Here is a 19,868-nt window from a genome sequence, read left to right as displayed (position 1 = left end):
GCAAATTTGCATGGACATCATCCCAGTTTCGGGAATAAGCCCCTATATGTAGAAAATAAAATGTTTAAATGTAAAACAAAATCTGAAGGGATATCCTCTTTTAAAGGAGTTCTAGTGAAGAGATCCCTGTGTACGGTACGTAGATTTATTGTAACAATAAAAAAAAAATATGTCTATAGTATGATAGCTCAGATGTTTGGAATATTAATTGCATCACTAGAATTCAAAGAACGCGATGAGTGGTGAAAGTGGTTGGAGAAAAGAATTGCCTTCAAAAACAGACGCAAAGGCTTCCAATTTTTATAAATACTTTTTTCTTTTCTTTTTTTAAGACTTACCTTGCAATGCTTTAAGCAATACTGAAAAGTCTTCATCTTCTGCAAAAAGCAAAGAATCAGTTTCAGACGCTGACCATCTCGTTAGAGTTCTATGTTACGTTCACGAACAAATTGCCAAGTACAGCTCAACCCCGTTATAGTGTGATCTGCTACAACGCGAATCCGCGTATAACGCGGTCTGAGCGTGGCTCCCAAGATTTGAAAACCTCCATTTTGCGGCGCGAGGACTTACCGGCATCTAGATCTCTAGAGCTGACAGCAAACAGGAGAGAGGTCTAGATGCTGGTAAATCCTCACGCGCCTAAATTTTAACGCGATCCTGGTTATAACGCGGTCTCATTCTGTGGCCCCCAAGGACCGCGTTATAACGGGGTTCAGCTGTATATCCAAACGCAATATTTTAGATGACTAATAATATGATCAAATAAGCGTAGAAGGTTTAAACCAGGGGTAGCCAACTTCAGTCCTCAAGGGCCACCAACAGGTCAGGTTTTCAAGATATCCCTGCTTCAGCACAGGTAGCTCAGTCAATGTGTGAGCCACCTGTGCTTTCTCCCAAATTGGCTAGCAATTTACTAGCAACATTTCTTCATTTTGAACTTAAAGCTGTAGTTCAGTCTTTTTTTTTTTTTTTTTAATTTATTTTTTTACTTCAATAGTTTCATGTGTGCAATCTCTAATTACCTAAAGAACTGTATAGCTGCCAGTCAATTCCTTCTCCATGTATTGATAGGTCGAAATTTGGTGACATAATTAGAGCTGGCATATGTTTTTATTTGCTTCTGTCTCTCAGTGGAAGCTCATGAATATTCATGAGCACTCCTGCACTGACATGTGCTAGAGGGAGGGCAGGGCTGACAAAGGGGTGTGCCAGGGCTTGTGACAGGACATGAAGGGGCAGTGCCTTAGCAAATGGCTGTTAAAATAGAATACAAGAAAATTGGTCTTTCAAAGTTGTTTTTTTAAAAACAGAAAATGCTAAAAGTATTTTTTCTTACTACAGAACTGATTTATTAAAAAAAACACACATGCAGGATATTGACTGAACTGCAGCTTTAAGTCTAATAAAAGGAGCCATTTAGTTTCATCTTTTCATTAAAACATGTTCAGTGCACCACGGCCTCATTCAACTGTTATCATTATCATGTGATTTGCGCTTTATGCACAGTGTAATCCTATGTTATTTACTTTTGCTCATTAATACACATCAGTATTTCAACTATCACTTATTTTCTTGTATTTATTTGGAGCACGAGGAACACTTTTTGTGTTCAACATCTTATCTTGTATCAAACGGGCAATGGATGGAAGGGAAGTAAACATAATTATGCCCCTTTACAAAGCACTAGTAAGACCACACCTTGAATATAGAGTACAATTTTGGGCACCAATCCTAAGAAAAGACATTATGGAACTAGAGAGAGTGCAGAGAAGAGCCACCAAATTAATAAAGGGGATGGACATTCTAACTTATGAGGAGAGACTAGCTACATTAGATTTATTTACATTAGAAAAGAGGCATCCAAGAGGGGATATGATAACTATATACAAATATATTCAGGGACAATACAAGGAGCTTTCAAAAGAACTATTCATCCCACGGGCAGTACAAAGGACTCGGGGCCATCCCTTAAGGTTGGAGGAAAGGAGATTTCACTAGCAACAAAGGAAATGGTTGTTTACAGTAAGGGCAGTTAAAATGTGGCATTCATTACCCATGGAGAACATCATGCCATTACCAATGGCAGATACAATAGATTTGTTAAAAAAAAAAGTTAAGACATTTTTTTTTTTTTTTAGAAAGGAAAGGTATACAGGGATATACCAAATAAGTATACATGGGAAGGATGTTGATCCAGGGATTAAACCGATTGCCAATTCTTGGAGTCAGGAAGGAATTTATTTTTCCCTTTATGAGATATCATTGGATGATATGACACTGCATTTTTTTGTTTGCCTTCCTCTGGATCAATACGTAGGTATAGGATAAAGTATGTTGTCCAAATTTAGCATAGGTTGAACTTGATGGACTTCCGTCTTTTTTCAACCTCGTCTATTATGTAACTATGTATGTAACTATGCATCAAGGGTGTTACAATGTAACCTGGAAAATGTAGGTAATCCGTTCTGTTTTGGGGTCTATTACATCTAAGGTATTTATTTATAAAAATATTTTACCAGGAAGTAATACATTAAGAGTTACCCCTCATTTTTAAGTATGTCATTGGCACAGAGTTATGATGACAAATACATTGTTATATTAAGTGAACAGGGTATGCATTATACACAAGACATAGCATGCACAGTTGTAGATAATATATATTATAGGCGTATGTAACAGTTACAGACCAGATTAAAATGTGAGACAGCCTTAGTTTTGAAAGAACTTAGACTGGTGGCGGATGTGAGTCTCCGGTAGGTTGTTCCAGGTGTGAGGTGCACGGTAAGAGAAGGAGGAAATGGAAAATATGGAAGGAGGAAATGGAAAAGATGGGAGGAGGAGAAGATGAAAGGAGCCCGACCTGTCCAGCTTGTGCTGCTAATTAATAATGCTGGCCGTTCTTTGGTATGGGCCACCTTTCCATTTGTCAGGTTTAGTTCTGTAAAGGCGGATTTTTCATAGTCTGGAATTGCAGATTCTGATCTAAAACAAATTAAAAAAAGAAGGAATGGGGACTGTATTGCCATTTATAATGCTCTTCTGCTATACTGCATTATACTCCACTTTGGTTCCCTAAAAGAAACATGTTAAATGGAATAGAATTGTCAGATTCAATGGATTATTTGTTTCATAAATGCTCCCTAAATAAATCACTAATCATCAATATTGAAATAAATAAATAAAAAGAAATCATTGTTATCAAGACCGCTGTAATAAAAAGGGCAATAAAAGAACTAAATTGAGAAATGGAAATATACATGTTTAATCCTTTTTATAAAGCAATCTAACAGTGCAAAATAACATGTTTTGATTGCTCTTTGGAAGCAGATGTTTCAGGTGTTATTGAGAGGCCCATTTAAAAAAAAAAAAAAAAAAAAAACACACAACAGGTCCTAATGCTCAGGGAACTCATTGTCCTGTCTTAAGCAAACATTTCTCAAATAGTCTTTTAGCCCAAAGTCCACACAGTTCCTAATAAATCAGACCCTCTGTTAAAAAGAACTAAAAGCATCAAACCCATCTAAATCCAATATTTTTTCTTATTTCTGTACAGCATTTAAACTGGGGACCACAGGAGCTAAATTGTGCTAGTTTTAGCTCCAAGACCCCTCAGTTCTAGAAATACGTATCCAGTTTAGTTAGCGGTGTTTTCCGAGGGGGGTGGGAGGGGAGGGATTTAAATGGCTGTTCAATAAGGCACTTTGTCCACTGGACCAGCATGATTTAATGGCCATTTGTTTCCTCTGGAGGGAGTATACCAGTAACCAAACCAGTATGTCGGAAGCCAGAGGTGGGATACCCACACAGACACACAGACACACAGACACACAGACACACAGACACACAGACACACAGACACACAGACACACAGACACACAGACACACAGACACACAGACACACAGACACGCTCCAATGTTGTACAAATTGAGCAGGCGGGATTACTGCTTTAAAGCAGTTACCATGGTGTCTGCTATTACAAAGGTAAAACAATGATTCTATGCTATATTCGGACTATACTTACCGAGCTGTAAAAGGAGAATAATCTGTGGAGAGCTTCATGTATAATTTATGTTGTAGTTCCACTGGACTTTCTTTAAATACCGAAGCAGGCTTGTCATATAGTGTAATGGCTCTGTAGTAAGGAAGGAAAACGTAGATGTCTGAGCTTACATATGGTTTGAAAAGTTGTCCTATTTTAAATGCCATTTTTAAAGTGGATGCATTTAAATTAATTAGTGGAGATACAAACCAAACACAATGACATGTCAGACGTATATCTTTGGGATTGGTTTCTCGTTCATAAAATCCCACTTCTTTCTCATAGCATAATAATCAGCAGGACAGAAAGGTATAACAGGTGTAATGTGTAATAAGAGGTTTGACCCTTTTCACTCCTGTTCCACACTCTCTATTGAATCACCATACAATATGAAATCCCTGGGTGTACACACGCAACTCTCGTCTCGTACAACTGTAGCATTCTTCAGAGTGCCCCACTGCCTGTAGTGTCAGCACTGGGCCAGGTTATCCGCCTCCCCCAATGCCGTTGACAGGCAGCCGTTCAAAATGAACACATTTGGAATTATGCTGCTGTAAAGAAGTGTGTAATTATCAGTAAATAACAAATCTGACAGTCTCAAACAAACACATACAAAACAAGCTCCCTTACAGACTTGAAAAGGTTGCTTTCACTGCCTCCTTGAGCGTTCAATTCTCTCAAAGCTTTGCGATTTCCTACAGCGCTGTGTTCCCAGAATGAACACCATCCCAGAATTTCTGGCTTACAAAAGGTACTGTCTGATCAAGCGTAATAGCACCGGCTGTCAACTGAGAATATATGAGGCAACCCAAACCACTCAGCAGTGCTGGGGCAACCGCTTTGCTGCCCTTCCGCTTTAGATAGATGACTGTTGGCCGAGGACCCTCTACGAGTTAGGTTTGTGGTTTACGTTTTTTACTGCATGCTGGTGTATTCTGTTTTTAAGGGATTGTAAGAACGACACAAGTGAACAGTATCATGGTAAAACTGTGTGTATACACACACACACACACACACACACACACACACACACACACACACACACACACACACACACAAATAGTCATTGCGTATAATACACACAAGAACTGCATTGTAATATTAACTGTGAGTTCAAACATACTGTACTTGCCAAATTACTCCAGATTCCCAGAGTGAGTGATCCTGTCCTAGTTTTGAATTCCCCATTGCTGGATTATTAACAATATGGGGTATCATTGGATGCTATCCTAAGGCTGCTCTAGCAATTATCACACTGTAGCCTGTAGGCAGGTACTGTTTGTATCAAAGAATAAAATAGGACTTTAGAAGTCATCTATCCTGTATCAAGTCAGAAGCTATAACCTGTCTGTCTGATAATTACTGTCCTTCACTTGATCAAATGCCAAATGCTTGATCATTACCATCACCACATGATAAGAAAAAGACTCTGGTAACTGGAGTTTTGTCAGAGCCCTACAGATGGAGAACTATGTTCCTGTATGGAAAGTAGGTCATAACGGGAACTCTCATTCCTGGGGTAACACTATCACACTTTATCAGGATATGAAATGTGTAATACTAGATTATTTAACCAGCAATCTTACAAGTAAACGGTTCAGAACCAGTGGGAGACAGATTGAAAATGTGAATGTAGTGCAAGTGTAAACACACACACACACACACACACACACACACACACACACACACACACACTTTTTCAAGCAATGTGAATAATTTAGATCAGGGGTAGCCAACTTCAATCCTCAAGGGCTACCAACAGGTCAGGTTTTCGGGATATCCCTGCTTCAGCACAGGTGGCTCAATCAGTGGCTTCATCCAAGACTGATTGCGCCACCTGTGCTGAAGCAGGGATATCCTGAAAACCTGACCTCTTGGTAGCCCTTGAGGATTGGAGTTGGCTACCCTTGGTTTAGATATATAATATGCATCTTACTTAATACTCCAATTGGCTTGCAAATCCTCCTTCATTGCATTAGTCACACAAAAGTTGTAATCAGACAATCGTCCAAAAATTTCTTCATACCTAAAATAAAGCAAAAACATGTCGGTCAAACATAAATAAGGAAAATATAAGTGTCAAGTAATAAATATGTTTAATAGCAATAGCACAGCTTGACCTTCGTTTTAGATATAAAATACCTAAGCTTTGTTTGACACCACCTGACATCATATTTATGGTTTGGTTTTCTGCTACAGTTGCTTGCCTTCTAATAGTATAAAAACACTTACCCAACATGGGAAAAAGGCTTAATCAAAATGTCCCAGCTATTGCTGGAGGAGTTTGCATGCAAGGGATCATGCGACCTTTCTTTGGGTCAAATTACTCAGAGCAGAAAGTACTGGAATTAAATGACCGTTTATAAAATGATTACCAATACATAACAAATGTATGTACGCTGCACTTAAAAATGAAATCATGAACAAAATTTCTTCTTGGGAAAATATACAAGTAATGTGATTAATTTTCGGTTTGTAGCTTTTGCTAGGTGTTTTCTGGGTGCAATGAGGAATACTTCTTATATTTAACAGATGAATACCAATCCCTAAGCAGAAACAAAAAGCAGCAGGACAGTATCAAGGTTCAATAAATTGGGATGTATATAAAAAAAATATATACAGTATCAGAATTGCAATAAAGTGGAAGTGACCAGGCATACAACAGCTTCTGTGCCAGCGTGTGTATTTAAGATATGTAATGGCGTTTAAAATCTTTCCATCCTAAAACCCTTAATCCTGAGTGTTATGGATGAAAGGTGTAGTTCAGTGGAGGTCACCGCCTTGGAAGCCAATGAATCTGGTTCTGTGACCTTGGGCAATTCACTTTATCTTCCTGTGTCTCAGGCATCAAAATTCAATTGCAAGCTCTTTGGGCAGGGACCCCTAGTGCCTACAAATGTATATGTACAGTTCTGTTCTGCAAACAGTGTCAGCGCTACAGAAGATCCAAATATTAATATGACTTAAAATAGCCTATAAGAAATAGTACAAGTACTGTACTCAAAACATACTGTTTTTGTTGGATATAAGAATACTGATATTGAAATGATCACACATGAATTGTAAAAGCACGGTGACCAAAAATATCTTGCATTAATATTTCTCCAACCTAGAATAAAAATGTTCACGTGTTGTATCACTGTGCTGCAATCTAATTTGTCATTGTAATACAAAAAAACATACAAACCACTTTGCAATGCGTACGATTGGGTGATCCGGTCCATTTGTCAAACTCATTATTGAATAGCCGTAGTTATGCCAGTCAATTATCAGTCTGCTTCTTCTCAATACACAAACCCACCAAGTCACTGCAATGCTAGGCAGACCTGGAGGATTCTACCTTAAAAATATAAAAACAAATTAATCTCTCTCATAGAGTGTGATAGTAGATATAAAGCCTTAAAACAAAGCACGATTTTAGATCATTGGAAATTATTTTTAACAAACAGAGTACCAAGTAATGCACAGACCCTATACACAACCAGTACATTCCTCTGCCATGAGACACCTTCTGGTGTTGGAACACACCTCAACTGAAATGGGTTCTGAGGTGTCTTCCTGTGCCGGAAAGGCATGTTATGGCAGAAGATTGCTTAGTATATTATGCCTGATGCATCAATTGCACTAAAAAGTGCAGATGCCCATTTAAACGTTGTGGCTGCATTCAATCTGAACCCCTTCAGAGTACATCTGTGTCGCCCCAAAGGCGGCCAGTCTTTGGCGCAGCCGAAGGGCAGCTAAAGGGTGTGACCCGTTTGCTGCCATTTGGTGATGTTAAAGCGTCTCTATTTCAATCTGAAACTCACAAGCCCTTTATCCCCGGTACCAAATTTCCAACTCTATCTGTCCATTAAATATCTGTGAATTGACTGCATAACCCTGTTCTTTTAATGTAACCATGTATTGTTATAACTCGGTGTCCAGTTCATACTTGAAAACGAGAGGTAACTCAATGTATTACAACCTGGTAAAACATTTTTATAAATAATTAAAAAACATTAACCTTTGATTTGGTCAAATACATTCTACAAGAGACATTTTTAAAGTACCTGGCAAACTGAACAAAGCCGCACACATGGATTAACCAAACCATTTATACAACGAGACTCAAATTATACCAGTCGCAAAAGTATAATTTTTTCAAATATATTTCTCAAAAAGTAGGTCTGAAGCGTAAGGTCTGTGTAAAACTAGTGAAAATATGAAAGAGGCCTTGCTCTAACCTGTCAGTATAGTGTACTTTGTGCTACCTGGGAAGAGTACTCAAAAGCCTTGCACCATCTACTGAATGTTGGTGGAGAACCCTGAAAACCAGCACACCAACCACCGCTCACTCTAATGGCAAACATCATAAAGTAACAACTTGCAAACAACTACTCAAATTTCTACTCATACTATTACTCTCTTTAGCAGGTGATATTGAACCTAACCTAGGACCTCCCATTACAACTCTGTCCCATACCCCTGAGAATACCCCCTTCAAATTCCAAAAAGGGCTATCTATCTGTCGCCTATATAAATATCCGGAGCCTGTTACCCAAACTGGATGAACTAAGAGCATGGTGCCTTATGCATAAACCAAAAGCCATCGTTCTCACAGAAACATGGCTAACCCCTAAAACCCCTGATGCACATATTGCCATTCAGGGATACTCCATTTCTAGGAGAGATAGGTCAAAGAGAGGAGATGGGGTGTTACTTTATATTGCAGACACCCTACAATTTACACTGTTAAATTGCCCCCCAAGCCCAACCTCTTTTGAAATCCTAGTTGGCAGAATATGCCTCCCCTTTTCTAAGCCCATCTTGCTTGCTGGCATCTACCGCCCCCCTATAGCCCCTCTACAGTCCCTGACTCAAATCACCCAGTTCCTTGGCTCCATTTCCTCTCTGAATGAGAAGAGTGAGCTGCTAGTTCTTGGGGATTTCAACTTCCATTGGCTTGACCCTAAAAACCACAAAATCCACACACAAATTAAAATCGCTTAACCTATCGCAACTCATTTCCCAACCCACACAGACAAACCTGAAACCGCACAACCATTCCTTGCTAGACTGGATTCTCTCCTCAAATCCCAGCAGAATCCAATCCTCTGGCATCCTTCCTGATATTTTCAGTGACCATGCAATAGTGTACTGTGTAAGGAAAATTAAACCACCCCAATCAAGCCCTAAAGTTCTCCTCGCTAGAACATTTAGAAACTTTAACCCACAACAGTTTCTGGATGACCTTACCAACTGCCCTTGGCACAGAATCGATTTAATTCCTGACCCCAATTCTGCGCTCGACTATTTCCAGTCCGAGTTCTTAAAACTCTGTGATACCCATGCTCCACTACGCAGAATACGGGTACGGGGTGCTCACCTTCCATGGGTTACACCTGACATTATAGCACTCTACCAGTTCAGGGATGCCTTGTGGAAAAGCCACAAAATAACTGGCACTACCAAAGATCTCAATCACTACAGATGCCTGCGGAACATGTGCACAAGGCAAACAAGGCATGCAAAAGCACAATATTACTCTGACAATCTCCTCCAGAATACATCAAACTCAGCTAACTTCTGGAAGGTTATCAACAACATATTCCAGCCTTCTAACCATCAACAGCCAAGAAATATCACTAAGGGCGATATTACTCTGACAAACCCCACCGACATTGCAAACGCATTCAATGATTACTTTGTGGGGTGTGCTAACTTATTAGCGAAACGCAACCCAAACCACAAACCTGAATCTCATCCTGGGAGTCCCCCCTCTAGCTCCACCCACTCCCAACACTGCCCACAATTTTCAATTTGGCCCAGTATCCGAAGAGGAGATTACACAAGCGCTCCTCAAATTAAAACTAAGCAGCCAATGTGCACCTGATTTACTACAATCTAGGTTCCTAAGACTTGGTGCCCTAGCAATTGCCAAACCAGTTGCTTCCATAGTCAACTCTATCCTGTCTGCAGGCCATATCCCTAAGACCATGAAAGCTGCCAGAGTTGTCCCAATCTTCAAAAGTGGGGACAAAAACACTGTCTCAAACTACAGGCCAATCTTCCTTCTCCCACTCCTATCCAAAGTCATGGAAAAATGTGTCCACTCCCAATTAAGCGATTACTATAAAAAGACAAATTTCCCTAGCCAATTCCAATCTGGCTTTCGCCCCAAACACTCTACCGTAACTACCCTGCTAAAAGTTTGCAATGAAATCCAGTGTGGAATGGAACGGGGTTAACTCACTGGTGTCGTACTCCTAGATTTTGCAAAGGCTTTTGATACTGTTGATCATGCAATCCTGCTTAACAAACTCCAGAGCTCTGGAATAGGGAAGCATGCTTTAAACTGGTTTCAGTCCTACCTATCAGGTAGATCCCAACATGTGTCCATCTCAGGCTCTAACTCCAAACCCCTTGGATATCACCTGTGGTGTCCCGCAAGGCTCTGTTCTGGGGCCCCTACTCTTCTCAGTGTTCATTAATGATCTTCCCACAGCTTGTCAGGAAGCCTCAATACACATGTATGCAGATGACACAATCCTATATGCACACAGCCATAGCCTCTCTGACCTTCAACACATACTTCAGTCTGACTTTTTGAGACTCGAAAACTGGATTTCCCAAAACAAACTGTTTTTAAACACTGACAAGACTGTAACAATGGTATTTGGGACCAAGACTAAATTTTTAAAGCTTCCAGCGACTGAGCTCCAGATTAGAACTAACACCACCCTAACCCATGTCACTAGTTTTAAATACCTGGGCATATGCTTTGACTCCCACTTAACATTCGGGATGCACATTGATACCCTGACAACCAAGACCTATGCCAAACTAGGGGTACTTTACAGGAACAAAACCTCCCTAAGTCTCCTGGTCAGAAAACGTATCGCACAGCAGATGCTAATGCCAATTATTGACTATGGAGACATAGTATATGGCTCTGCACCTCAAACCCACCTTAGCTAACTTGACACCCTCTACAATTGTCGTTTTGTTCTCCAATGCAACTACAACACACATCACTGCGAAATGCTCAAAGAACTAGATTGGTCATCACTCGAGTCTAGGCGCAAAGTTCACCTTTTCTGTCTTGCCTTCAAATTCTTTATGGGCAAGCTACCCAGCTACCTGAACAAGTTCCTCACCCCTACCACATGCAGCACCTATCATCTGAGATCAGACTCCAAAAGACTGTTCATGGTCCCAAGGCTCAACAAAGTATCCGGACGTTCCTCCTTCTCTTACCGTGCACCCCAAAACTGGAACAACCTACCAGAGACTCTCATATCCACCACCAGTCTAAATTCTTTCAAATCTAAGGCTGTCACACATTTTAATCTGGTCTGAAACTGTTTCATACGCCCATAATATATATTTTCTTTAACTGTGCATGCAATGTCTTGTATATAATGTATACCTTGCTCATTTATGTAACTGTATTTGTAACCATGTATTATTTGTCTTAACTCTGTGCCCAGGACATACTTGAAAACGAGAGGTAACTCTCAATGTATTACTTCCTGGTAAAATATTTTATAAATAAATAAAGTACACAGCAAAAGGTGAGTACAACTGGGTACTTGAGAAAAGGTTCCCTCTGCGGCGCACCAAAGTAGATGTAGGTAAGTATTGGTTAGTTAAATAAAACTTAGCTTTAATTTGACTTTACTCTAAAATACATGGCATCATAATACAAGTAGTACAAAAAAAGTTCAATTAAAAGTCCAGAGCTAGGTACAGTATATGAACTAATCAACCTGTTTGTGAACTTGAATTCACAACTTGGGGTTAATGTAATCAATGATAGAGCCACCTGTGTAAGGAGCTCGCAAACCCCCAGGGGCTGCATGTAATAGAGATCTGTTAATCCCTTGATATGCCAACAGACGACATATATACTCATAATAACAGAGTGTAGATAGCGAATACCCCTGTAATACGACAGATTGTATTGTTATCAATCTATATTGTGGGTTTGATTGTAAGTGGTTTAGAGATAATCACTGCCTTAAGTAATCAGAGTCTAATGATGCAAATAGAGAAGGTATAGTAACTGGTCAAAATACCACGTTTGGGAGACATCTATTATGATCGATGTCTTTTATGTGGCAAGTACCTTCTGGTATACGTGATACACGGTTCAGTATACAAGAAGCCGTTTGATCCCTGTAATTAGGGGCAACGACATCTGATCTCATTATATATTGCTCTGAGAAAAAAATATATAGATGTAAACCTCTTAGATAACCTCTACTGAACCAATTCCATCGCCAGTGCAAAGGTGTCAAATTTGTGCTTATTCTCTGCCTGACATCCCACTTAGATAGCTACAGTATTAGGTTAAAGTGACCATTGGAGAAGAGTTGCTCCCGTGAGTGCAGTCAGGCTGAAAGAAGTGTAGTAAAGACAAACTGCCTTATAATGAAACGAACGTGTCACCTAATTCTTCTAATAGAACCACGTTTAAGGGACATCACAATTATCTGCCATCATGTTGGGTAGAATGCCATATCCGGCAGCATAGCCAGCTGCAGCTAAGCGCTCCATGGTGCCTGATACAGTTACCCGATTTGCTCGTTCGTAACTGGTTCCAATAGGACTTTAAAATTGCAGAAATTGTTAAAACTAGGAGCTCCTTTGCTGCTCCACGGCTATAACCAGGAGTATTAGGCTGAGTCATCAGAAGGACAGTCGGCGCTGAGCCGTGCGGACGCTCCGCGATGAGCCCCGTCATCCTCAATGAGGATGTCTTGAGAGGGGGCTCCCGCGAGCGTCCGCAGGCGTGCTGAGGCGCAGGGATTTTCAGCCAACAGCAGAACCTGTTTGAGCGCGCTGTCGGCTGAAAACCTCCCAGAGCGAAGCAGCGTCAACGTCACGGTGCCTTGACGTTGGCGCTTCGCGGGCTATTGGCCCAGTGACGTCAGTGCCCGCCTCCTGATTGCGCACGCTGACTCGTCTGCTAGTTCATGCAATCGCTCCTGATTGCGCAGACTAGCCTCAGCGTGGCTCCCCCCTCTATGGACGTAGCCTTAAGCTCCGTTTTTACCGATTCGCAATACCAAAGGGTTAATGGTGTGGAATAGTGTGTGCTGATACCCTTAACAACACATGTTAAGGTTAATAGGGGCTCATTTTCCATACAATTGTTACTTAACATCTCATAGCATTCTACCAAACATGATAGCAGTTAAATGTGATGTGCCTTAAACGTGGTTCTATTATAAGAATCATTGATTACATTAACCCGAGGTTGTGAATTCGAGTCCGAACAGGTTGATTAGTTCATGTACCTAGCTCTGGACTTTTAATTGAACTTTTTTTGTACTTCTTGTATTATGATGCCATTTATTTTAGAGTAAAGTCAAATTAAAGGTAAGGCTAAGGCCCCGCTCCCAGAGTCAGCGCGCCCGCACTGCAGACAGGCGGTGCGCTGACACTACACAGACCGCGATATGCGGTCTGTAGAGAGTGGGAGCCGGAGCGGGAGGTGGGCGGGAGTGGGAGGCTTGACAGGGAGGGGGGGCGTGGCTTGAGCGGAGGGACCCGCTACTCTCCCCCCCCCCTCCCTCCACGGACTCGGGCTGGAGTTGCTGAGGGTAAGTAAAACACACACACACACACAAGCACTCATATATACACACACACACACACACACAGGCACACACATACACAGACAGAGGCAGGCACTCACGCACTCACTCAGGCACACACACACACACACACACACGCACTCAGACACATACACACACAGACAGACAGGCACTCACCTGCTTTCACTCCACACTCCTCCCCGCTCCCCGAAGCCTCTCCTCCTCCCGAAGCCTCCCCTCCCCATTGGCTCACAGCCACACCACGTGACGCGTCAACGCTAGGGAACACCATTTTCTTGTGTCCCATAGCGGCTGACGCGCCACAGCGTGTAGTCAGCTGTGCCGCCAGGGGGGACCGGGACCGGCTCGCGAGGATTCCCCTGCTGGTGGGGAACTCGCGACATGGCCGCCCGCGCCTACGAGCGCAGCGGGACCGAGGCCTAAGTTTTAACTAACCAATACTTACCTACATCTACTTTGGTGCGCCGCAGAGGGAACTTTTTCTCAAGTACCCAGTTGTACTCACCTTTTGCTGTGTAAAACTACACTGCCTACTTAATATGGTGTGAAATTGTTAGTTTGGTGATTTCCATGGCTCGAAAAAAACCACAATTATTTGTCCAGAAGAAGTGAAAATTGGATGCTTGGCGTGGAACTGAAAGGAGAGCAGCTGCTGAAGAAGCTCTTTGGAAGGAGAGCTGTCTGTCCCTGCTCTGCTTGCCTGAAGTCGCTCCTCGCAATGCAGTGCATAGCACTCTGAAAGGGAATGTGTGGCTCTCTTGTTTGGAAGCATAGCAGTGATTGACAACTAACGCTAGAGGGACTTCAGCAGCCACTGTCTTTCTGCGCTGGCCCCATGCGGAAGACCAGGAGGCAATCCCGCAGGTGATGCAGGTATGTTCCATTTTCGAGCCCTGGTGATTTCCATTCAGAAAAATGGCAATTAACTAATTAACGATGCATTAATAACCTTCCGGGAACTCACCTATCACTTTATGTTTTAAGTTGACTGAAAGGCGGTATAAATGGTACTGGTATGACTGTTTGCCTTTTTAAAAGTTTAATTCGGGTGTACCAACGTTTACAAATTATTTTCTAATAACTTATTAATACAAAATAATTTTCCAGATTGCAATTTGGGAGGAAAGAGTAAATAGTTTTTGGCAGTGTATTGGCCATTTGGGGTTGTATTGGCTAATAGATCCTCACACAATCTAAAAGTGATCCGCTCTGCCTGTTGCAGAAATATGTAGCAGAAGGGGAAAGACACTCGTATTCAAAAGTGGGTGTTAATGATGTTTGGATAAGACGCTTTTATGCATCAGATTGACAGGGACTAGAGGGATTTCATATTTTCATTTTTGCTCCAACATCGGAAGATGTATTATTGGAAAAATTAATGATCTTTTTCACACAATTATGCTACATCTTAACTCATGGTTCAGCTGGCTGTCACGGTATTAAGATTAATCAAATCATATGCATTAACATTTTAACTTTTTCTTTGTCAGGAGGGGCTGCAAGGCCTTACAGGCCCCTCTGGCAGTGAAAGGGTCAATTATCAAAGCGTGTATGGATTTTTACTGAAAGACATTTGCAAATACCTGAAGTAAGATGTAAGAAGGTGGATCAATCTTCAACAATATGTAAAACAGCTGAGCAGCTTGCACAGTCACCTTAACACCATACTGAAAAACCCTCGGACCAACTAAAAGATAAGATATATACCAACCACGTTACTTCATGGCAAAATATCAAGCTAATTAATACATTATTTTGAATTAAACGTCTACATCACTGGTTTCAGCAATGTTTAAAAACTGTTTTATAAATCGGTATTTGTGTAGTGATATTGTTTCACAATTGAAATCTTACTTTGTATTTCTTCACTAAAATCTATTTGGTTAGCAAAGCCTCCTCCAGTTTGATCTTTAAACGTTAGGTCACATACGGTATGTAGGCCGCTGGGCTCTGTCCGTACTGCACACGTAATTAGTGACAGGTCTACAGCCCGAGCAGAAGAGCCAGTTGAAATATCCAATGGAGCAACATGATTTTTCCCCCCCCCAAAAAAATATACAAACATTACCTTTTAGCATTCTGAAGTCAGAAACTGGATGAATTTTTATTCTCTCATGGCAAAGCACATCTCTGTGGGGATCCGTTTCTTTAAGAAAAAAAGTAAGTCATACTGCTATGAGAGTCCCTCATTACAATTCAAAACCATGTAGATGACATTCCTAAGAGTATAGGATGCATGAACCTATCTTCCACATTATATAAAGTATGTTAGTAATAATAGCATTTTCCCTTATGCAATCCATGTACATTGAATTTTGCACAAATCGATCATCCCCTGCCATAAAGCACTAACAAATCTAACTTTGGTGGCTGAGGCAGAGAGATAAACAGACCTGCCCAAGGTCATGAGCAATGAAGAGCAATGAAGACCAACATTAAAAATGGTTTGTCCCAGTGCAAATTCAACAATGAGGTCACTCACTTCCCTTCTAGATAGATTCACACATGTACAGATGCAGCAACGAGTATCCGAAAACTGCTTTGAAAAATCTGGGGCAATCTCCCAGTAATGCTGCAACATTTCTCTGACATTTCTGCAGAAAGACTAATGGCCCATCGGATTAATACAGCAGGGATCCCTGGTCAGTTTGAATGAGTGTTAATCTGACAGGCCATTAGTCTGTCTGCAGAAATGTCACAGAAATGTTGCAGCATAACCTGGAGATTGCCCCAGATTTTCCAATGCAAGTGTTCGGATACTCGTGGCTGCACCTGTACATATCAGAACATGTTTTAATTGCAAGCAATTCTGGACGGTATTAAATCACGTGGAGTGGAAACATAACTACATTGCCCTATACCATAACATAAAAATGCTGGACCTATACCTAAAAAGTAGCCTGTCACAGGCCAACTTTCAGGTACAGACATTGAACACGTATGTCTCCAGATTATAAGAGATAGGCAAAGAAACAATATTATTTCTGAGCACTGTTTTATTTATGAGATCTCCAAACTGACCCCAATGTTAAGTTTCAAAGTGATATGTGCTATACATGTTTAAAGCAGCTATTCCAGCTGCTCTGTTTTGTGTGTGGAAAATATGAAACTGATGTCCCTCAAAAGTGAAACGCATCACATTTAGCTCAGTGGACCCCCTGGTTTCAGAGATTCCTTTTGGTGAAGGTACCGGCATTCAGGGAGGATTTTTATTCTCTGCATCTGTGAGTTTGTTCCATCGGTCGATAGGAACTCTGTAAATGATATATATTTTTTTTATATTTTTGACAGTAATATGATCCTTTCTGTTAAACAATACAGACCGGCGCCGATTAGTCCAATGGTGGAAATTAAATGTCCAGTACTGAAAGAGTCTCAAACAGTATATAGCTGTGGATGTATCTTCCCAGCTTGGCTTCAATATGTGGACTCCGTCAACATAATACAGAGAAAGGGAAACAAAAAGAACACATCATAGTGCAAATATGCAATAACTAGACATGCAGGACCAACAAGACAAGACAAACACTACATATAACAAGCAAGGCTGACTAATACTAAAAGATTAATTTATTACACACAATAACAATGATGTAGCAGACGTGGGATCCGGTGGGTTAAAAACGGAATCCTACTTACAGGACTGCCACAGATCATGAGCAGGGTTTTTTTGGTGAATGATGACCGGCTGCAGCTCCGTCTGAACACGTGACATCCAGGGCTCTCCTCCGCTCCGCAACCGGAAGTGCGTCGCACCGAGCGACTCTGTAGCTCTCCTGGAACTGTCTGTCCTCCGGAAATGCACTCACAGGGGCGGGTGAAATCGCCAAGGTCCCTCTCACTGAATTGCTATGGCAATAGTTGCAAGTAGGATTCCGGTTTTAACCCACCGGATCCCACGTCTGCTACATCATTGTTATTGTGTGTAATAAATTAATCTTTTAGTATTAGTCAGCCTTGCTTGTTATATGTAGTGTTTGTCTTGTCTTGTTGGTCCTGCATGTCTAGTTATTGCATATTTGCACTATGATGTGTTCTTTTTGTTTCCCTTTCTCTGTATTATGTTGACGGAGTCCACATATTGAAGCCAAGCTGGGAAGATACATCCACAGCTATATACTGTTTGAGACTCTTTCAGTACTGGACATTTAATTTCCACCATTGGACTAATCGGCGCCGGTCTGTATTGTTTATCTTTTGTTCTGTTCCACCAACTGTGTCTTGGAGTTGGTGTTACCTGGCAGCCTAGTTTATATCATTTGTGTATTGTCACATCACTTCACTTTTATTGTCACTGTATTATCTTTAGCGCTATATACACCCATTTTTCTTGTTTATGATCCTTTCTGTAGTCTTGTGATTAATTAAAGATCATTACCTTAAGTAACACATTAGTGACTGCTTTCATTCATCACGTGGGAGTGCTGGGAATGCATTGTTTCTCTTAGATTTGGGACTTTTTAATGGAAAGACCACTTTTCCCATGCTCCCAAACTACAAATGATTTGTGCTTGTATTTTACTCTACATCAATGTAGTTCTGTCTGCCCCTTCTGGTTTTATATTTAAAATAGTGTGGTTCACCACCGCGACCTCTGGTTACGTGCATTGCAGCTTTAAAATATCTTGTAGGTTTGGAAGCTTTAAAACACTGAGATTATAGATTGGTTTACATATTTTTGGGACATATTATAGGACTGCAACTGCTTAAAGAACAAAAATCATGTTAAAAAAACAAAAAATTACTGGTGAAAAATGAAAATTAGAAGGTAGTTTTGGGCAAATTGTGCACATTTTTACCTTTGGGTCAATTGGTTTCAACATTTATCAAGCATCCAAGTGTTTTCAATAATAAAAATGCTCTATAACACCTTTATATCCTGTAATGTTAATATCACTGTTTGCTTAAATATACGGTTATTAAATGTTGGTTGTTCTTAAACCTTTTGTTGGAGGCCTTTGTGTGGTTATCTGTATTAGTTTAAAAATACTTTCCTAATTTATCACAGTACGTCTCTTTGTTTCGGCCGCCACCAAAAGGTATTTACGCCCAATGGCCAAGATGAGTGAGATTTGTGGGTTTTGAAAACTGAAAAGGGCATTATTCAAAAATAACTTGCCCCCAACAATAGTGAGCACAATGGAAATAGCCTGTCCCAGCAATATCTGGAATGGAAATAGCCTGCCCCAGAGTATAATATAAATAACTCGTGTATAGCACAATGATACTTTTCTATAATAGTGAGTATTATAAATAGCTTTTCTATGACACATTGCTATAACTCAGATCTCCCTGTTGCTTTACATTCATATTAAACCTTGGTAAGGATGATGTGGGGACAGGTGCAGCCCAACCCTGCCACCTGGTGATTTCCTTCTTACCACGGAAGCCCGCGAGGCTCACATTAAACCCATGGCGAGCCAATGACAACGCGTGATACGTCATCCGCGGGCTGCGGCCCAGGTCCCCCAGCACCAGCACGCACACACGTCCATTGCCTTCTGGATTGGCGACCCAACAAAATAACAGCCACATCAACGCCACGAAGGTCGCCAGCAGCGGGAGGCGAGCAGAGGGCCACCCGCCGCTCCATATCACCGCAGCGGTGCAGGCACAAGCGGCTGCTGCCAAAAGCGACGGCCTCCGTAAACCCGCCATATCTTGTTGCTAAGAGACAGACGACGTGTCAGCGTACCCGGAAGTATGGTGCCTGCGAGGAGGCAAAAGGTTCCAGTTTCAACCGCCCCTTTGCGTTGGAAAAAAAACCCAACAAAAACAATACAGCGCCCTCTAGTCCTGTGATAGAAGCAAAGCATCTTAACCCATGAAGTGCTGTAGAGTCAAGATATCAGACCCGTTACATCATTTATTTTGTAATCCATTCAGGCACCTTTTTATTCCCTCTCATAAATTGGAACATGGTATTTTTCTCATTTTTCTGTCACATATATACATTAAATGAGCAAGTTGTCCAAAAAAAAGTATAATGTATCAGTAAAATACATACGCAAGTACTCTGGGTAGGACCTAAAATTAATAAAACATATGTCACCCCTTCCCTGGCAGCAGAACCAGCCCTGCAAAGCATGAATTGCACCCAAAAAACATTACTGTGCATGGCCTTTATATGCTTCCACACTTGTTAATAATGTTACCTGTATTCTCTATATGACATCCAAATATCTGCCAGAGTCACATCATTACAGAAGCTTCAAAGACAGAACTA

General features: G+C 41.1%; 1 protein-coding gene across 10 annotated transcripts in view; it reads right to left on the bottom strand.

Annotated features, from left to right (window-relative positions):
- ALG1 (ALG1 chitobiosyldiphosphodolichol beta-mannosyltransferase) overlaps positions 1-19,340 on the bottom strand; it is a 35,220-nt gene extending 15,880 nt beyond the window's left edge. Inside the window, exons 1-8 of one of the 10 annotated variants that reach the window (XM_075565281.1) lie at positions 19,024-19,340; positions 15,711-15,788; positions 15,226-15,329; positions 7,228-7,376; positions 5,977-6,066; positions 4,023-4,133; positions 2,861-2,982; positions 339-377 (exon numbers count right to left, since the gene is read on the bottom strand). In XM_075565281.1, coding sequence (XP_075421396.1) covers positions 339-377; positions 2,861-2,982; positions 4,023-4,133; positions 5,977-6,066; positions 7,228-7,376; positions 15,226-15,329; positions 15,711-15,788; positions 19,024-19,300 — 970 coding nt within the window. In that variant the 5' untranslated portion in view covers positions 19,301-19,340. Of the gene's footprint in view, positions 1-338; positions 378-2,860; positions 2,983-4,022; positions 4,134-5,976; positions 6,067-7,223; positions 7,381-15,225; positions 15,330-15,710; positions 15,789-18,020; positions 18,829-18,946 lie in introns of those variants that run through there. The other 9 variants (XM_075565279.1, XM_075565282.1, XM_075565283.1 and 6 more) reach the window with 9 other exon arrangements.
- Positions 19,341-19,868: the final 528 nt, after the last annotated feature.

Source organism: Ascaphus truei, chromosome 11 (genome assembly GCF_040206685.1).
Source record: "Ascaphus truei isolate aAscTru1 chromosome 11, aAscTru1.hap1, whole genome shotgun sequence".
Classification (NCBI taxonomy): domain Eukaryota; kingdom Metazoa; phylum Chordata; class Amphibia; order Anura; family Ascaphidae; genus Ascaphus; species Ascaphus truei.
This window is presented reverse-complemented; position numbering and strand designations above follow the sequence as displayed.